At 32.6% G+C, this 21,219-nt stretch overlaps 2 protein-coding genes across 2 annotated transcripts in view; one reads left to right on the forward strand and one right to left on the reverse strand.

Moving 5' to 3' along the window:
• LOC124457201 (neurogenic locus notch homolog protein 1-like) overlaps positions 1 to 21,219 on the forward strand; it is a 136,318-nt gene that overhangs the window by 15,428 nt on the left and 99,671 nt on the right. The window lies entirely within an intron of this gene.
• On the reverse strand, positions 13,115 to 14,528 carry LOC124457412 (ficolin-2-like). The gene is made up of 2 exons (XM_047007672.1): positions 14,170 to 14,528; positions 13,115 to 13,637 (listed from the first exon to the last, which is right to left on the reverse strand). Exons 1-2 carry the CDS (start codon positions 14,447 to 14,449, stop codon positions 13,363 to 13,365), a joined length of 555 nt encoding a protein of 184 aa, XP_046863628.1. The 5' UTR covers positions 14,450 to 14,528; the 3' UTR covers positions 13,115 to 13,362.

Below are 21,219 nucleotides of genomic sequence, written 5' to 3' on the forward strand. Positions count from 1 at the left end.
GCAATCGAACATCCTGAATTTTCACTTCGTAGAAATCTAAATCCCCATTTTTTTTTCAGGAAACTTCATGTTATAACATTTATAAGTTCTAGTTCCATTTCTTTACTGCGGGTACTACATAGTTTTGCGCGGGAATTTGAATGAAAAAATTAATTTAAGATAAATATGGCTGATGTGCATTTCAAACCTTCTTGTTTCGTCCATTTTAAGGGAGAAAATGGATCTCTCTCATGCTTTACTGACTTAACATTAGAAAAGTTTTTGGAATGCCACAAACTTAGCTGTGTAGTCAAATGAGGAGTAAACGTCTGGTTAGACGTATTTGTTATCTGGTTCTCACGTCATCGTATTGTGTGTGGGTGTCAATTGTGTTTTGTCATCGTTGATTAGTGTAAACTGTGATGTGTTTATTTTCTCGATTGTTTATATTGTGAATAAGTCGTTTTTAAGGTGCCGACAATTGCTGTGATCTATTTAGAGGTTTTCCTTCCAAGTTGGTATACCAACTTTAAACATTCCAAGTCTGCTGTTCTCTATAGCCAGTGCTGCGTGTAATGCATTATTCCGAGTCCCAGTCAATTTTGCGTTTTGTCAGTTCGTGATGCTCGGTAATGTGATTGGTTTTGTGAATCATGTTATATTTTGATCTCATGACTAGGTGGGGAATCAGAGAATGCTGATTTACATATAATGTTCCTGTTAATTAAATTATAATGTTCCTGTTAGTTGCCTTTCATTTCAATAGTTTAGCACTTTGATGTAGCTGTCATGCACGTTTAAGATTTTGGAATAATGATGAGTTTTTTTGTACATATAGTCGCTAATGATAAAAATGAAAGATGTGGTAGCTGCTACTTTAGACAGTTAAGCGCAATAGTTTTGGAAAGATTCGTGAAATGGCTTGTTGTCGCATGATTCTAAAAGTGGATTTAATTAATGGAAATCTTTGCAAATAAAAGTCATTCAATTTGCCTGAAGTTTGTGATTGATGATTCCAGAATGAGCAAACAAAATGAAGTTTGTCTGTTCATTATGTTGACTCACTCTGGCATTAACAACACATCTATACCTGCAATTTGAAAGACACTCTATATCAATCCCCAAATTTTGGTGTAAATTAGGGCCTCCACAGACTAGGTATTTTGTTTTCGACCACTAGATCTAGTCGACTACGAAAAAATACCGTCTGTTGAATAAGTTGTCGACAACTAAACGTGTAAAATTGTAGTTGTCGACATCGAAGCGGTTTCTCTTTTTTGCAAGGGTAACTGCAATCACAAAAGTGTTGTTTGTCGACCACATTTAGTTGTCACCACAAAATTTTTTAGGTGATTTATATATATATACATAAATTCACTGGCTTTTGTGGTAGGATTGAGATCGTTACCACGCATGCACAGGTGATTTATCTATTAAATTGGTACAAAGCAGTTTTTTACTTTAAAATCGGTGCTAGAAGATGCAGTTGGTCATTGCCATAACCATAAACTTGGGCAACTGGTCAAGTCGATTGTGCTTTCTAAAGAAGACTACCCATGCGCGCATGGTTTACCAGAAAATTTATCACTACGTGCGGGAATTACTCACGAAACTAGTACCGACAGTTGGTCGTTTCCATGACTATGAACTTGGAGAGTGTTGGAGTTTACTACGCATGCTCAATATTAATTCTCAATTAATTTTTGAATTAGTGAAGTCTAAAATTGGTGCTTGTGTATACAATTAGCAAACTTTTAAATTAAATATTTTTGGCATGTTCTTTGCTGTAAGAATTTAAAAAATGTTTTCGTTGCAATGACCATGAACTTGGAAAGTGGTAGTTTTGACTGCGCATGCTCAGAATAATTCTTAATTAATTTTTGATTTAGCGAGCTCTGAAATTGGTGCTTGTATAGACATTTAGCAATTTTCAATTATATATTTATGGCATGTTCTTTGTTGTGACAATGTTAGACATGTTTTTTTTTCGCCATACCCTTTGTATCTGCATATTTTGGTCATGACAATGCTATGATATTTATGACGTATAGAGTTAGAGAATTGAGGTAGAAGAATACTTAAAAAAAAATTCCAACAGGGAAACAAAATCAAGCATGGCAGACGAAAAGCAAACACGCCACGTTGAAAATAGCTTAATGAAATTGAACGTAGTTGAAGTTCCTAGCGTATGCTAGAGAATTTTGGATGAAGACTCGTACACCAACAAAGACGAGAATGTTTTCAAGCATGTTGATGACGATAAAAGCTCTAAGGAGGACGAGGTTTCAATACAAAAACAATCCATTATCAACACCGAGTCTACTGAACATATGCTCTATCAAATATCGATGAATCACATTACACAATTTGGAAGTTCGTTGGCTCACGTGGTATGTAGTAGTGGGAGTTATTCGTGATGTTGCTGAAAATATGTGAAAAAATTACCAACATCTTTCCATTAGGAAGAGATTTGCAAGAAGATTCAAAGTACTCTGCATCTTTGTACATATAGATGGAATATTGTGAAAAGAGTACTCTGAGGAATTTTATTGAATTGGGATAGTACAAGGACCAACAGAGAATGTGCTGGCTTGTGCGTGAGATTGTAGAAGGATTAGTTCACGTTCATACACAAGTAAAAACTTTCCATTATTGTATGTGCTAACTGTATGCATGTCTAACTAAATATGAAAAAAATGCGAACAATTTTTGTTTAAATCAATAAATATATAAAAAGACTGAATAAATATGTTCACTGATTCTTTTCTACCAAGCTTTGAACTATCAGGGTAACTTATACTAAAGAGTTGATGGGTTTTTTTTTACATTTATGAAGTTACTACACGAGCTCGTTGAAGAATTAATAGAAATTATTTAAAAGTATAAGGATAAACAATATAGTAAAAGAAGCAACGTCTGACTTTAACAAGGAATTTTCTAATTACGTCTAGTTTCTTGCATAAAAAAAGTACTATTTGATAGATTTGATTAACGATAAAAAAGTACTAAAGATAAACTTGATTTCGAAGTCTTTCACTGATGTTTATACCAAGAGACTAAGGAAAAATTCAAAGGCATGATGTAAAATTCAAATATGTCTCAATTTTGTTTGAAACTAAAAAAATTAGTGTGGGGAGCTGTAATTTATAAAGGCACAAGGGAAGAGTAGTGCAAGGGTTTAAGCATTTTTAGAAAATAATACATTCTTCCTTAACAGATATCATATTTGCAAAGGGAAAGTATTATAGTTCTGTTCAGTAGTAGATGCAAGATTAAACCAAAAAGTTCACAATCAACTCAGTTTCTAATATTTTGCCTCTAATCAGAAAGTTTCAACCAGCCAAATGATCATAGCATTTTGAATTTTTTTTTTTGCTCTTCTAGTTCAAGATATTTTCCTTATAAGTTTTCAGTACATTTATTAAAAAATCTTTTCGTTATAACTTACAAGACACCGAGAATCAATCACACCAAAAGTAACTCAAAAAAATAGATATGTTTTTACTTAATAATGACATATTTCCAGTTCACTGGAAAGATTTACTCATCTATTTAAAAAAAGATTGTCGTTATTATACGCAGTAATAGAAATCCAGATTAAGATAGGAGCGAATATTTCTCAAAGATGAAGTTTTTTTAACCGAAATCCGCCATTACCACCATGTTTTTGACAACCGGGTCCAGGCTTCTTGTTCCCGCCAGGTCTTATTGAACTCAATGAGTGTAACAGAGAAATTGCGCATCCAAAAAGGAAACTAAGTGAGTATGAGTCAGCTTTTGTAATACAGGCGCTAATGTACGACAGATGGGGTCAGATTAACCATATAGTAACAGCAGTATGTCCTGCAGACTCTGTAGTTTTTGAGTACTTTTCTTACTCTTAATTAGAAATGAAACAGCAAACGAACTAGCAAAAAATAAACTTTAACCAACTGACATAGGTGTCGTGCAAAGCCCTTAAAACCTGTGGCGCTCGAATGAATAAATATGATGTATTGAGAAGGAAGATTTGTTCAGAGTCAGGAAACTTAAAAACAAGTAGAAGCCAAGAAATTTAGCAAAGAAATACGAAATTTTGCGCGTTTTATCAGTAATTTACTCATTTGAGCGAGCCCGCAATCGAGCAGCAGTTTCAGCAAAAGACGTCACTTCAATGTTGAGTAGCAATTGGCAGTGAAGGTCAGCGGAAAGACGCGGGCTCACCAAATGAAAATATTTTCTCCCCTCCGGATTTTGACAACCACATATATACGCTATTGTTTACGGTTGTATTTACTAAAAAAACTTTAGTCCTCTCCTTAAGTTTTTGTAATTTTACAAACTCGCCGTTAACTTGTGTGGTTATTGGATGCAGAAATATTACTAAAAATTGAAACTTTTTATTGCAATATAGTATCGTTTTAATGTTCAGTTTGAACATTACTTATACGCTAATATATCAAAGGTTTTTGTAGGTAGCCACGTGAAGTCGTGTTATACTACCAACCACTATGTTATACTGCAAAAAAGTAAAAGAACTGCATACCTATTTCCATGTCATTGGCCTCTATTCCTTAAATGGATGTAGTATAAGCAATGTAATTCTCTAAATTCGTTTCGTTTACGCTTGTATTGAATGGCATAATCCTGTCTTTTGTTTACGTTTACAATAATGAAAACTTAATACATCAAGATTTGAAGGAATTGCTAGAATTAACAGCCATCGCAAATATAAATTTCATTTTTTTTGATCGAATAATAAGTTCCACTTAAAGCAACATACTTGTATTTTGTCTAGTTTTTTCCACTGTATGAGTCTGGCCACAGTGCTTTGGTGAGTAAAACGTAGAAAAGAAGGCAAATAAATGAGTTTGTGAGTCTGGCCACAGTGCTTTGGTGAGTAAAACGTAGAAAAGAAGGGAAATAAATGTGTTTGTGAGTCTGGCCACAGTGCTTTGGTGAGTAAAACGTAGAAAAGAAGGCGAGAATGTGTTTTCTAACGAGTCTTTAATGCATTAAATTCACGTCGAGGTTTAGCATGAAATCATAATCAAGTTAAAGTGCGAAGCATTGTTTATTTTTATTGCTTGATTTGCCTCTGGTCACTGTTCTTTGTGTTTTTGTGTTAAATTAAAGACGAAAAGCTCTTTCATATCTCTTTGTCTTGATACATAATAAAAATAACATCTGAAATGATCTATGTGGGTTTACAAATTATCAAAAATTACTACGAGCATTAACTCATAATAAAGTCAAACTAAGTCAAACTATAACCAAAATACAATGAAATCAGAAATGTTTGCTCTCGTCACTTTTAATGTACAAAGCCTTTGCTGTTAAAAGCTTCAATGTTGTTTGTTATCGTTTCAGAATATTTATTAATGCTATGCGGAAAAGAGAAATGTGTTCGACTCTATGGCCAATATTTACCAAACATATACAAGTATATGATGATTGATCATTTAAGATAAAAATAAAATACATTAAAAAATCGCATAAGAAAATTATATATTTTTTAAAAAGTTAAAACTTTATCTAAAGTATTATGTCTCCAACAAAAAAAGAATAAAAGATTTTGGCACAGATTATGGAACTAACTAGAAGCGACACCCTTTGAAGTTTTGGTCACGCCGACAATTGCCAAAATGAGCACGGCCACGTTCTTGGGTAGTAAAGTGGGAGAATTTTACTTGCAAACAATTCGGCGAAAATTGGATTGCCAAGATTAAGGATGCTTTTCATGGAGTTTAAATGGACAATCTTTGTCACTTTTTCTAATTATATCAAAGAAAAGGTAAAATGCGCTTGCTTCGTTGACTCTTTTGACATGATAATCTAATTTTACAATACAATTTGACTGCGATTTTTTGAGAGTATACTCGCGGGTTAGGAAATGATGCGGATACCAATGGCGGATGAGGGGTTAAAATGCGGATAAGGGGATAAAATGCGGATGAGGGGATAAAATGTGGATGAGTGGATAAAATGTGGATGAGGGGATATATGCGGATGAGGGGATAAAACACGGATAAAGGGGTAAAACGCTGATGAGGGGATAAAACGCTGATGAAGGGATAAAACGTGGATAAGGGATAAAACGCGGATGAAGGGATACAACGCGGATGAGGGGATGAAACGCGGATGAGAGGACAAAACGCGGATGAGGGGATAAATGCGGTGTGTTGAGTGTGGTTGGACTGTCGAACATAGCCTGTCAACCTTCAGTAAAACAAATATTTTAAGTTTATGAAATTATTTATTCTACGTTCATCATCATTATAACACAAACAAACTTCAAAAGCTTCACTGTTTCTCTTTCTCGAGGATCGTTAAATTACTGGCAAATACATTTATATGTCCATAAATTCAACTATAATGTACTGCGTGTATCTATATACAGATCTTCGCTGTATTCGAAAGGTGTGGTCAATTGAAAGAAAACATTTGAAATCTGAGTCTTTAATGGTCATGAGAAAACATATGTTTCTTCAACAAACTTATTTAATTAGACTCAATATTTTGAAAAATGATTTTGGGTAAGTTCTAAAACTTGCACTGGACTATGAAATGTAGACTGTGGACAAAAATTTAATTGCGTGTAAAATAGTTTTAAGATAAACCAAGGGCGTAGATCTTTGTTTTATTACGCAAAGTTTGGCCTTTTGTGGGCTTCCATGTCAGAAGAATGGATCAGACGACGTTTTTGATCGGAGAAATTTTACCACGGCGGTTTTTGACGGATACCAATTTATTTATCCTAATTATGTCAAGTAAAAGTAATGTTAAGATATGCTCTCACATTTTTCCGTCATTAGTAAAAAACTCAAGTGTAAGTAATTAATTATTATTTTTGAGAGATACTTATATGTAATCATGACATTTTTTATAGTTCCTACTTCCTACTAGTAGTTTTCCGACATTACAAATCAACCATATTTCGTGAATATATAGGAAGTTTATAATTTATGATTTTCCGTATAAAACAGTGCTCGATGCCCGAGAGCAGAGCGTAAATATTGATAAGAAGAAGGAAATACACAAAAAACTACAATTTCATCCCGACAAGCCTGTTTCGTGATTGCTCACTCTTCATGGGATTTAATATATATATATTTATATATGTACAGATCTTGGCTGTATTCGGAAGGTGAGGTCAATTGAAAGAAAACTAACAACATATGAAATCTGAGTATTTAATGGTCACGAGAAAACAGTTGTTGCTTCAACAAACTTATTTAATTAGACTCAATATTTTGAAAAAAGATTTTTGGTATGTTCTAAAACCTGCACTGGACTATGGACTGTAGACTGTGCACAAAACTTTAATTGCGTGTAAAATAGTTTTATGATAAACCAAGGGAGTAGATTTTTGTTTGTTAAGCAAAGTTTGGCTTTTTGGTGGCTTCCATGTCAGAAGAATGAATCAGACGACGTTGTTGATCGGAGAAATTTTACCACGGCGGTCTTTGACGAATGCAAACTTATTATTCCTAAGCATGTCAAGCAAAAGTAATGTTAAGATACGCTCTCACATTTTCCCGTCATTAGTAAATAACTCAAGTGTAAGTAATTAATTATTATTTTTGAGAGATACTTATATGTAATCATGAAATTTTTTATAGTGCCTACTTCCTTTTAGTAGTTTTCCGACATTATAAATCAACCATATTTCGTGAAGAAACAAATATAACCTATTAACATTATGTGTAACACCTTGTAAATATAGAAGTAGTTAAACCATTGTAAAATAGACGTAAAACATTAAATGTGATCGTATAGTTATCTAGCTGTGACATCTCTATTTGCTGGTGTATGTCAATTTGTTTTAAGGGATGCAGATCGATACATCACAAAACCTAACAGGAAACACAAAAAAAAACGCCTGTGCAACGCCATGCAGTCTGCACAGCGCTTTGTCATTGAAAGTGTAATAACTTTTACTCCAATATCAATGATCAATAGTCCATAGTTAATAGTCAATAGTCCTTAGTCAAAAGTCCATAATCAACAGTGTAGTCAACACCACCATGCCTATTACGAGTCCAAGGTTTGTGACACCTGAACATTCTTTAAGCTATTCAACCAACACTATATCAAGAAGTAATTCGTTTACTATAAGCCTACTGCAGTTTTGTCCGCCATTTGTTCACTCTTGTTTTGAATGAAGTCAGACTTTGAAGCCTAATGGTATGATTGGAAACCTACTTTTCGACCTCGTCGTCATTTTAAGAATGCGGAGAGAATATCGCACAGTTGCTGACGGCAGGAGAGAAATGTTTATTTTCACGTCAACAAGTGTTGTATTAAAATGAAACAGCCCTATTTCAACCACCAAATGTCTTTTATTCTACCGTGGATACAACAACATTTAAAAACTGATTTTTTTGAATTTCTGAAAAATTTTTTCGAATCGTCTAATTTGTAAATTAGGCATAGACATAGGTCTGAAAATGGCTAATAAATAGTGATTTTGGCATTTGGGTATGATGGTTGTTAATAGCATTTTTTTTTAAAATTTGATATCAGTTTAGTTGTACTGTTTTGAAACTGAAAGAAGAAGAGGTAATTTAAAAATGATTTGTGTTACTTGATGACCCTGAATAAATATTTAATATACTGTTTCTTTTGCAGACACAATTCATTCAATTCATCCTTTCATACGCATTTTATCCCCTCATTCGCGTTTTATCCCCTCATCCGCATTTAATCCTCTCATCTGCGTTTTATCCCCTCATCTGCGTTTTATCACCTCATCCGAGTTTTATCCTCGCATCTCCGTTTTATCCCTTTATCCACATTTTATCCCCTCATCCGCCATCCGTATCCGCATTTTGTCCTAACCCATATACTAGCCAACTCGGTGGCTTCGACTCTTAGGTTTTTTAGCTTTGTTGTTATTTTACCAATTCGTTTAAAGTATTCCCTGGACATATTTTGTTGTACTTGTATGTTACAATGTATAATAAATATAGTGCTATGTCGTAAAGAGCCATTAATTAATACCATATACAAATCTTATATAATGCTTATTAATTCTCAGCTAATACAAAAAAAAACTCTAAAATAGTGGGAGAACTTCACTTTATTTGTTCGCGTGCAAGGTTTGCAAAACCCTTTAATTGGTTGATTAGGAAATTTTAGACTTAATGAATCTTCGGACAATAAAAATGTTGCAAATAATAAATATTTTCTTAGTGAGAGTTTTATATTTCCAACAATTTTGAAGTATATTTGCAGAAAAAGGACAAACCTAAAAAGCAATTGGAACAGTTAGGATTAAAACACGGTCGATGTTGTTCAACAAAACAAAATTACAAGAAAGTCGGCTTTAGAACAATACATGTACACGAACGCTGGGAATTAAAAATAAGAGCTTTTTTGTGTTTAATCAGCACATAAATGCCATTTTCAAAAAACCTTAACAAATTATTTCTTGGTTTAAGCTCAAAATTTTAGATACAACCTAAGTTGTTCGCGTACGCCTTTTCCTGATTTTCCGAAACTATATCTGCCTAAACAATATTAACATACCATGTTTGACCTGTCTCAATTCAAACGACGATAAAGCCAAAGTGGGAAATTTAAATAGTAAGTTAACATTTACTTCATATCTTTACAAAATGTAATTTCCTGTGATTTGTGAATATATAATTATTGTAATGTGGATTTCAAGGAACAAAAATATGAAAATAAATTTAGAGTAACAAAATCTACAAGGCGCGTATTAAACTATAACATAAAATAATACCAAACCATTTGCTCTGTTTTTTCCACATCTGTCCTTGTACTCCTGGGCATGTGACCTGTATAGCCTGTCTAGACGGTGAAAGTAAAGCAAATAGAGTGTTGTGTACAAAGATTAAGTCATCGATTATATTCAATGACAGGATTCGATATTTTTGTACTTCCATCTTCCTTTGTAAATCCATTCATCAGTGAGCGCAATATTGCACCAAATTTTTGATCGACCAATATCAAAGTACGTAAGCTATTAAAACTTTTCTTAAAGATAAATAAAGATCCAAATATAAAGACATTTCATTTCATACCATAAGTCGTCATTATTTGAAATAACTGTCTACTTTATATATCAGTAAATAATTTCTACTTCTGTTCTAGTATAAAACAATAGGGAAGCTTATTGCATCACATTTTTAAAGACATAGTACTATGTAGATTTAGAGCCATCTTAATAAAAATGTAAGCAACGACAAAATATTTAACAAATAACCCTTGTATGGTACACTGTATAAAGTACACAAATAAATTTAGACTTGTCAAGACAGTTCTAAAACGGTCCAGAGAATATCTAAGATAATAAGCAATGGTCAAGACAGCAACAGTTATGAAGATAATAAAAATTGCTCATAAGTTAGTGTAAATCGGTAAGTGCTAAGTGATTTTATAAGAGGAACATAATCAATGAATATCATAAAGTTCTTGCAGTTAAGACTTAAACTACAAATCCGATAAAAATTTCAGCCAATACTTGTCCACTAATATTACTTCGCTACTTCCAGATTTACATTCGTGGAAGACGTTTTTTATGTTCTGCATGTATTTTTACCACAGGTAAATTATGATGTTTAGTAACAAAATTAAAGTATTTGCATGAAACATACAAAGAGAAGCTTTTTACCGTCCACATCACGCAGTGTCAGATTTTTCGTGCTTCTTTTCCAACAACAGAAAAATGTCAATTGTTAAATTTAGTAGAAGAAAATGAAGAGCTGTGACAACAAACTATTTGTATTTTGTTGAACAGATGGTATTACAAGTTATAACAACTGCATACAACAACTAATAATTTTTATAATAACTTGCATTCAAAGATTGTAAGATATGGCACTCTATTAATAATAAATTTTACGATGAAGTTAATATTAAAATTAAATGAGATATGATGTTAATATTCAAATGAAACCTCTCATGCGAAATATATTTTGCGCATCATTAAGTTCTGAGCGTTTATTCATGCGTGAATTCTAGTTCTATTTTGTATACATGCATTAAATTTTTAAAAGCAGAAAAAAAGGAAAAGTAAATGCCAGTTGCCATATTTAAGGGAAAAATGAACAAGGTCGTATTTTCATGGAAGTAGATTTTAAAGAGTGGTGATGGCCTTCCCACGCATTCCAATTGAAACCATCAGCATATGGCATACCTGTTGCCTTTAGAGAACTATTTATGGCTGCCACAAAGGGTGTGGTGTTTAGTTTTGATGAAACCATGTATAAATAAATTGACGGGGTGGCTATGGGTTCTCCACTTGGACCGGTTCTTGCGAATATTTCTGTTGGCTATCATGAATGCCAAATGCTTGCATTATCAAATTGTCCGGATGTGCTATGGTATAAGCGTTATGTAGATGAAACCTTATCTTTGTTTCATAACGATAAAAATCGTGAGCTTTTTCTTAAGAAACTTTGATCTCTTCACCTTGCACTAAATTACACCTCTGAACTAGAGTCAAACAATCAATTACCTTTTTTAGATGTTCTTCTACACTAACGCAATGGTCAGCTCTTAACAAGCATTCATCGCAAAGCAACTTTCACTGGTTTGTACACACGCTTCGACTCCTTTTCTTCGCATAGAGAAAAGATTTCTTTAGTAAAGTGTTTGATAAAGCGAACGCATAGATTGTCTTCAAAAGAGTTTATTGATAGTGATCTTATCTCACTAAAGAATACTTTTGTGTTAAATGGATATCCGGAAAAGTTTCTAGAAAATTTTTTTTATCCACTAACAATGAACGGAATGAACTTTTCGGACCGGCCAAGTGCTCTGTTTTCCTTAAACCTCCCTGGATGGGTATAGCCTCTAATGACATCGAGAAGGAAACTAAAAATATCACTGCGAGTTTGTTTTTTGCGTGCAATGTGGTCTTTATATTCTCAAAAAGAACTATTCTTCCACCCACTCCCAAAGAGTCTTTCCCTGCTCAATTATCAAGCAATGTAGTCTCGGAGTTTAAATTTGAGTGTGATGCTCGCTATGTAGGTAGGACTTCTCAAAGGTTGAGTGAAAGAATAAAACAGCGTGTACCAGCTTTTGTCAGGAATAAAACTGTTCCTTTACGGCAACTACCAAAACGTGCGTGTAAAAGTGAAAATCCAATTCTATGTGATTCAGTGATTGGAAAACATATTTTAAGCAACACTCGCTTTGCCAATGCTTATTCTGATGAAAACTTTAAAATTATTAAAAAATGTCACTCGTTATTCCAGCTACGCGTCATGGAGTCGGTATTAATTAAATTGACTAATCCTGTGCTTTGCCGACAAAAGCATTACGTGTTTAATCTGTCTCTGTTTTAAGTGCCATCTCTAAAAATAGGGATGACATTGACCGTTTGTAACTTTATAAATATAGCATGATTTGGAGGTTCTCATTTAGCAGACGCTGACACCTGACGAGTAGCCTGCCGAAATGCATAGTGTCTCTTTCTAGCTGTAAATAACGGTTCCTTTGAATTGTTGGGTTAGTGTTCTTGTTAAAACAGTTCTTTTAAGAACTATTACATTGTTATTATCACTATTCATCATGGTATTTGCTATTTTGAAATCCATCTTTAAGTTTGTCACCACGACAAAGTCTCTGCTCCATTACACTGTATAAAGTACACAAATAAATTGAGACTTGTCAAGACAGTTCTAAAACGGTCCAAAGAATGTTTAAGATACAAAGAATAACCAAGATAATAAGCAATGGTCAAGACAGCAACAGTTATGAAGATAATAGAAATTGTAAATAAGTTAGTGTAAATCAGTAAGTGCTCAATGATTTTATAGGAAGAACATAATCAATGAATATCATAACGCTCTTGTAGATAAGAATTGAACTAAGAATCCGATATAAAGTTCAGCCAATAATTCTCGACGAAATCTAATTCGCTGCTTCAAGAGTTTCATTCGTGGAAGACGTTTTTTATTTTCTGCATGTCATTTTTACCACAGGAAAATTATGATGTTTAGTAGCAAAATTAAAGTATTTGCATGAAACATAAAAAACAAGCTTTTTACCGTCCACATCACGCAGTGGCGCATTTTTATGCTTCTTTCCCAACAACGAAAAAATGTAAAGTGTTGAATTTAGTAGAAGAAAATGAAGAGCGGTGACAACAAACTATCTATATTTTGTTGAACAGAAAGTATTACAAATTTTAACAACTAAATTAATAGTTTTTATAATAACCTTCATTCAAAGATTGTAAGATATGGCACTCTACTAATTATAAGTTTGATAATAAGGTTAATATTCAAAATGAAACCTTCCAAGCGGAATATATTTTGCGCATCAATTAGTTCTGTGCATTTTTTCATGCGTAAGTTCTAGTTCTATTTTGTATAGATGCATTAAATTTTTAAAAGCAGAAAAAAAGAAAAAAATAAATGAAAGTTCTCACTTCTTAATAAAAAAACTACGAGGTCCTTTTTTCATGGAAGTGGATTTTAGGAAGTAAAAATAGCCTTTCCACGCATGCCAATTGATACCAACAAGATATGAGAAGTCTTGACCATGACGATAAATCCCATTTAAATTAGAAGCATGACAATTTTTATACCACCATGCGCCATTATACTCGTTTGCACAATTCATAGAGGTTTTATTGTTGTCAGAATCTTTTGTCGAAAATGCCATTCCTTTATGGAAAGTGAACGAATCACCAGCTGTTCCTAAGTATGTGCACAGAATAATTCAGGTTATCATAAAGATTAAGTTGAGTCTAAAATGTATATTTCTTATGCAAAACTTTGAGTTGTAAAGCATTTTGCAATGTCTGACACAAATAGACAATCATCTGAAAGTATTATTAACTAGTTATTATGGTAGTGAATTTATCAAATTGTATTTTGATTTGTAAAATCTTAAAAATGTAAATTGTTTATGTAACACTGTTGCAAGCGCTTTAGTTTTTTAAAAAGATTAACATTTGACAGTATTGCTTTCGTTTGAAGTGGTATGGAGATAAAAGTCAGCCTTTTCTATTAATCCAAAAGTTTCTGATCAATTAAGAAATGAGTGAAATTTTTCGTAATATTATAGGCAAAATAACTTGAAGTGTTGAATGATAAACTGAAAACAACAAAAAACTTTAAAGTCTGGAGGAAAGACATACTTTAAGAAGCCTCGGTCATGTTTAAAATTCACAAATTTTTTTTTTCCTTGATTTCATTCGACTACTGGATACCTATCAGCATCTTTTACCTGAATATGTTCCAAGGGCCAACTTGTATTTCTGCCTTTCACTTGGAACAGAAAAGAAATCATATTCGGCGTATGCTGTGTTTCCTGTAAAGTCTTCCATGTCAATGCGAAGCCTATTCTTTGTTCTAGATGTAAGTCCATTTATTTTATCTAATCCAAGCCAAAACTCTGATGCTAGATTTCCAAAGCCATTTTTGTAATCTTGCCATCCTCTGTAGAAATTAACACTACCATCAAGATGACGTTGAAACACGGTCCAACCACCTCCAGATGTCTTCATATCACACCATACATTAAAACTGCCTCGATTGTCCGGATCAATCTTGTAGATTCCGCTCTTTCTTGTAAAATTCTTGCAATGCTCTGAGAAATCTTTTGCTAGGATAAAAACATATTCACTATTTAAAAAAATTAACATGTTTTCTTTTTAATGCATTCAAAACATAAAAAAGCATTTTTCGTTGGTCACATGATTGCGAGTTTCATTCAACTGCCTAGCAGTTTAGAGATGTTCATAAAATTAATATCGAAGCTAAGGGAAAACGAGAATTGGATTGGATTAAAAATTGACCATTGTATTTTAAAAGAACATTTAGAGTAACCTTTTTAGAGGATTTTTGTTCATTGAAGCTTGCAAGATGTTTTATGACGTTTGAGGCTTTTGAATAGAATAACTCTAAATTTTTGAAATTTTATGAATGCTCGTTAAGGCTTACGTTATATAAGGTTAAGTGAACGACTTTTGGCTTTAAAAACACGGTTTTCATTTTTTAAACACCATATTTCTGCTGATCTTTAGTTGCAATTTACTTTTTTGTCAATTAAGCAAATAAGCATTACAATAAACTGGTTTCGAGTTTAATAAATCTTTCTTTACTTGAGGATAAGCTAACAGAAAAAGCGTTTGTGGATGTTTCGCATTTTTTATAATGTTTTAAAAATAATTTAAGTCATTTGGAGTTTTAAAAATGATCTTATGTGCAGTTAAAGAAAAAGCAAATAATTAGCTGTAAGACCTGGTTTTAAATTTTTTTTTAATTGCTATTACACATACTTAAATGTAACAAAAATTCATTGATCGTGTTGACATTTTCAGAAATCATTATAAGATTTTGTAGTTAATTAACCCTTTAAGTAACAACCTTAGAATTAAAGGTGCAAATTTTCTCTTGCAAATAATGTTTGTTTTATGTACATTTAATGTTAGTAATGAAAAAAATTTGTCCTAATTTGATTTAGAGGCATACGATTTGTACCCGCTTAGGGGTATAGATGTTTTAAAATAGAATATTGCTGTATAAACATAATTTTTCATGTTTTAAAATTGAAAAAAAAAAGTTACAATAAAATAATGTGGATAATCATGTCTATTTACAAAGGTACTGAAAAAAACTTTTTTTCCTTCTGACGTAATACAAATAAGCTTGCCATTAGACTGACGCCAAATTTGTAAAATTAATATTATCAAATTGTACCTAAATGCATTGTAGTAAAACCTTTCAATTTAGCCAAGTGGTTAATTATTGTGACCGAGATACTATGCGGGCTTTATTCTTGTTCGCTCGTTTGTTTTAATTATAATAGCAAACAAAGAAAGACCAAAGGTTTTATGCATGAAAAATTGACTATATGAATGAAGCTAATAAATTTAATGGTAAAATCAAAGACCCATACCAATACCTTTGCTTATCATATGTGTGTAAAAAGCTATTGAAATTATGCTATAGTCACTGCCTTAGTTGATTTCAATAAACTTGTTGGTAGTGTTGCTATCCACTTGGCAACCTTGCGGCAGTGTACACTGATTTACAGTGAATTCAGCAAGTCGGATGTTAGGGTGCCAGGAAATACTTTAACTAACTCATCCACACCAGACTCCTGATACAAAATTGTGCAATTTTCTTCAATAATTTTGGACAATGCTTTTTGTGTACTATCAATAAAATAAAAAATTGAACTTACAGCAGATGATGTGGAGGAGCTACACCCACTTAAAAAAGATTGGACAGTTAAAGCACTTAGTCCTACAATGATAACATGATGTTTATCATCTGACACAGTCCCTAAAAAATCCTAACAAATTCATGTGGTAGAAAATAATTCACAAGTAAACGTATGCTTAAAATTGTTTGAAGAGCAAATTTATCAACACATCCAAATTTTGGTTTCCACTTACTAAGAAAATATGATATTTAACTTTCTAGCAAATTGTTAAAAATGTAGGAACATGAAGTACTTTCATGAATAAGGGACTTGTCTAGGCTATTTCTGACAAAGTTGGCTCATATGACTACATTATTAACTATAAATCATGAAAGTAACTAACTAGAGTGACTTTAGTGTAAGTTAGCAACAGTGGCGTGGTGGCAGGGGGGCCAGGGGGGCAGCCCCCTCCCTAGCTGTTGACTTTGGGGGGCGCTGAATTGAATACGAGTCATCAATTTTTGAAAATGGGCTGTAAAAAATTAAAAACGCATTTGAAACAGAGCAGTTACTTTCGCAGTTATATATTCAGTGAATGAAGTTAACTTTAGGGAATTAGGGAAAAAGTAGACATACCAAAATGAAACCTTGTAAGGCGGTCGATTAAAGAATAAGATATTGACGACCATTCTATAATTAGATGTTTCGTTTGTGGCCACAACGCCTGCAGGATTTGTCACGATGACTGTAGACAACATACATGCAGGGGAGAAACTAGAATGCAAATTGGGGTCTGTGAATATTCATATATTCAACTTTGCCCTGTTGATTTCTATTGAATTCAACATCGCCATTAAAAAGAAATCAACAGCAAGGCAGAGCTGAATATATGAATATTCACACCACCCCCCCAATTAGCATTCTAGTTTCGCCTATGCATACACGGCCAAATTGTCCTCTTAAGGGACGCAACAAGGCCTAAAATGTGTAATTTTTGCCTATCTTAATCAATGTTTGTTGCTTCCCTCACAGACTGTAATCGTTACTGGCATTGTATGTTATTATTAATCCGAGCGTAATTATATATTTTTTAAAAATGACAGTAGTGCAGTAATCGGTAAATTGCTATAATAATACATAGTCTAACATGAAGTAGCCCATAATGATACCGCAGCATGTACTGCATTGTTTGTATTGTGTTATTTACATTTTCATCGTTACGACGATTCATTTGTCATTTTCAGAAGTAAAGCAAGTTATTTTACGGTAAAACTTTTTTAAATCACTTAAAGCTTCTTCGTAAATGTTCAAGATTCATTTATCCGCAGTTATCGAATGTGCATAACAGCATATATTTAATTGAAATTAAGATATTTTTTAAACCACAACATTTGAAGACCAATTAAATTAATGTCTCAAAATGCAAAACTCTTATTTTGAGCAGATGTAATACCAATGTAATTCACACAACAAACATTTTATTTGATAATTCCATTTTTGTTGGGAAGTCTATTTTAATATTATTTAATGTACATCATGGATCATGGTGCAATGTTAAAGACTAACTGCAATGTCTAATTCTTTCAACACCACAAAGAGAAAAAAGTCGTGTGCTGAGTATCGAAAATGAAAGAAAGCTAGACAAGAAGAATTTGCAAAACTTGGGGGAGTTTTGCTTGATTACTTTAAGCCTATACAAAATGACCCACAATTTATTTTGTCACAAACAACAGAGGAGTTAGAATTAAAACTCAGGGAAACGCCGAACATCAGTGAAGACCTTAAACAAGTGCATGCGCAAGAAAAATCTGAGTCGACAGATGTAAACGATCAAGATGAGCATACTTTCAAATCAATCAATAGCCATGATTCTGTTGGTGAATGCTCTGATATTGACAGCTTTGTCAATTCAAATGAACATAAGGAAGGCGAAGGAATCTCAGAATCTGCTGAAAATGAATTGAATCAAAATATTTCTATTGATACCAAAGAAAACACGTTTGACCCTGGGACAGTTGTTGGTCTTAATCTCAGCATTAGCAAAAAAAGGCGTTTAGTTAAAATGAATCCATGCCAACTATCCCAGTTTGTTTTGAAACAAAGCAGGATAGTACAAGGAGATCGCTCTCGCTATTGCTCCCAGCAGGTTTTTTTCCACGATGATGGAACAAGACGAACTCTCTAAAAACTTTCTCGTATATACTACCGTTCTTTTGGTTTTTGTGTTTGTGAAAATTAATTTTTTCTTGTAATATGATAAAAATTAATGCCCACATAAAGTTTTAATTAGAGCCATAGAAATATACCAAAAGTTGTAAAATGGAATTCATACTGACGTTTTGTCCTTAGTCAAGACATATTCAGGCAAATTATAGTTTATAATGAGGGGTTAAGAAAAGATATTGTATTTAAAAAAGGTGTTAAATTACGACTTAAGAGGCGGTGTCAAATGGAATATTTGATAAAGAAGTTGGGAAGTAAAATATACTGAAGCTTAGAGAGGTTAAGTGGAATGGAACTTTCTTGAACGATGAGTGAAGACTTGTATTTATTGATAAGAAGGCTCTCATGAATGGCGAGTTCATAGGATTCGTTAGAAGAGGAATTTTTTTTAAATTCGTAAAATATATATAACATATTCAGAAAGTCCTCGCTTCACAGGCTTTTCAGTCAATTTCTTTTTAATCTCTAACTTGGTTGTTATCTTCAGATTCATCATCAGTTGAGCAACTACAGATCTAACGTTTGCCTAAATTACACTAAGAAACACTGCTTGAACTAAAGGTAGTGGAACGATTTTCAATTCTGGTGATTTGATTCGATGTGTGATTGGATTTATTAAAGGGTAGTGTGCAGACACTTAATTTGCAGCTCTTGACTTTTAAATATACTCCGCCGTTCATTGAAAGTTAAAAGAAGGCTTGAAAAACTTCATATATTGATTTTTTTAAATTGCCACATTTTTTGAAAACTAAAATGCTTTTTTATATTTTTGATGTAACTACGTGGAAATTTTTGCAGTTTTTTTATCTTCAATATAAAACGAAAAGTTGAAGTTTTTCACGTTCACCACCTTCGTGAATTTTTTAAAACTTTATTTCCATTTCGTATTGAGATTGTTGCACATCTCTTACACTGCCTGAAAAAGTGTTAAAGTATATGAAAGGGCACAGCAAAGCAACAAACAATGCTCGAAATCTGTTGAAATCTTTTGTGTAGGGCATATCTTATTAAGCATATGATTACCATGGAGGCGTCAAGCAAATTGCATTTTCTGATAAACAAAAGCGCTCTTAGGTGGCCAGCCGAACCCAGTAATCTTATTAAATGTACATTTTTAGACTAGTCAAATTACTATATGGTAGTTTTGTATATATGATGCATAGCTGCGCTTTTCTAAATTACAGAAAATGTTTAAAAAAATATACAGAAAGGTTTCATAATGCTTTAGGTATTTTATAAGATAAAGATTGTGTTAGATTATCTGTTGAATTAAGTATAAGCATGACTATGATAAATGAAATGTATGCTTTTGATAAGGAAGTTAATTCCATGAGAGTTATTGTTCTTGCATTATGTGATAGGCTCTGAATTTTAGGTTTTTTTATGTTTTCTTTGCTTACCATTGAAGAGGCAATTTTGCTATCAATGAAATTTCTCTTTTGAATTCTGGCGAGTTTTTTCAATCCTTCTCAAACAGCAGTTTAGACAAAATGTAACTGAAGCAGAATTTCTCTTCTCCTAAAGTGCTAGTAATATTGGCTTTTTGAATTTTGACATCAACACAAGACGAGTACTTTTCTGTGTACGGGGACACAAAATTTTCATGATTTTTCATTATATTTGGGATGAAGAGCCATAATTGCAGAAATTTAGTGTCAGACAAAATATGCAACAAAAATATTGTTTCAACACCTCCAAGAAATACCATTTACATTGTTAATAAGAGACCAAATTATTTTAATTCCTTATAAAAACACCGCGGAAAAAGATATGTTAATTTTGACGTTATTCAAATTGGTCAACTATTTCAAGTGTCTCTATAAACTAAAAGAAAAATGTGCACTGCAGATGTTACATTCCGTTCATAGACAAGATACTATAAAGCCAAAATGGAGTAATGTCTATAAGCAACTTTTGTTTAAGTTTTCTAGTTCATTTTAAAATGGTTTACCCCGTTTTTACTTAACATAACATGAAACTTTCTAAAGTACATCAAATTCAAACAAAGCCAGTTTCTTAGGTAATTATCTTTATTCATCTCATTTCACATGATTTCAATTTCTCACCCTCGTTTTTAATAAATTAAGCTCATTTCAACGTATATATTCTCTTTCCTCTCTTAAAAATTCAGAAAATATGGACAAAGAAGACATATTAATGGTTGCAACCCTTCCACCCCCACCCCCCACCCAAAACATTTTCAGAGCAAAATTTACGACTTACATTTTACATGATATACATTATATTCTGTTAACAACATATGTCAGTCGTAGAGAGAAGTTTGAATCGTATAATTATATAAGTTCTGAATTGAATAAAATTTATGAGCATTTTTACAGAACTATCAATATAAAAAAGTCTAAAGAACTAAATAGAGGAATGCAGCTTTGCAGTAATGGAAAGTTTTTACTTCTTTAATATTTTGTTTCAGACATTTAAAAGGCATTTGCCATCTGTTCAAAAATATTCTTGCAATATTGAATGATCGTAACAGAGCAAAAAAGACACGAGAAATGTATAATTTGCTGCACATATCTTTCTTGCTCTTTAAAATGACTTCTGTATTATTTTTTGATGACGATTTGCCCCATTTCAATTTGCTCATTTATGTACTTCTCTTTCTTTATCATTTCCCTCAATCCTAAATTTTACTTTTTATGTCCAATTAAATATTTTTTATCACACATACATTCAAGTTTTAGATTACTATTTTGTCTAGCGTATCAATGGAAATAAGATATTATACATTTCCTGACATTCATAAATATCAATTAGTAGAACTTTATCATTGGTTGTGATCAATCAATTAGTTTTTGTTTTCATCACAAGGATAAATATGATGTGATAAAAAGATTTGCGAAATGGTAAAATTTTTTTATAGAGTTTTAGACTAGTCAAATTACT

This window comes from Xenia sp. Carnegie-2017, unplaced genomic scaffold (assembly GCF_021976095.1).
Source record: "Xenia sp. Carnegie-2017 unplaced genomic scaffold, XeniaSp_v1 HiC_scaffold_6, whole genome shotgun sequence".
NCBI lineage: Eukaryota > Metazoa > Cnidaria > Anthozoa > Malacalcyonacea > Xeniidae > Xenia > Xenia sp. Carnegie-2017.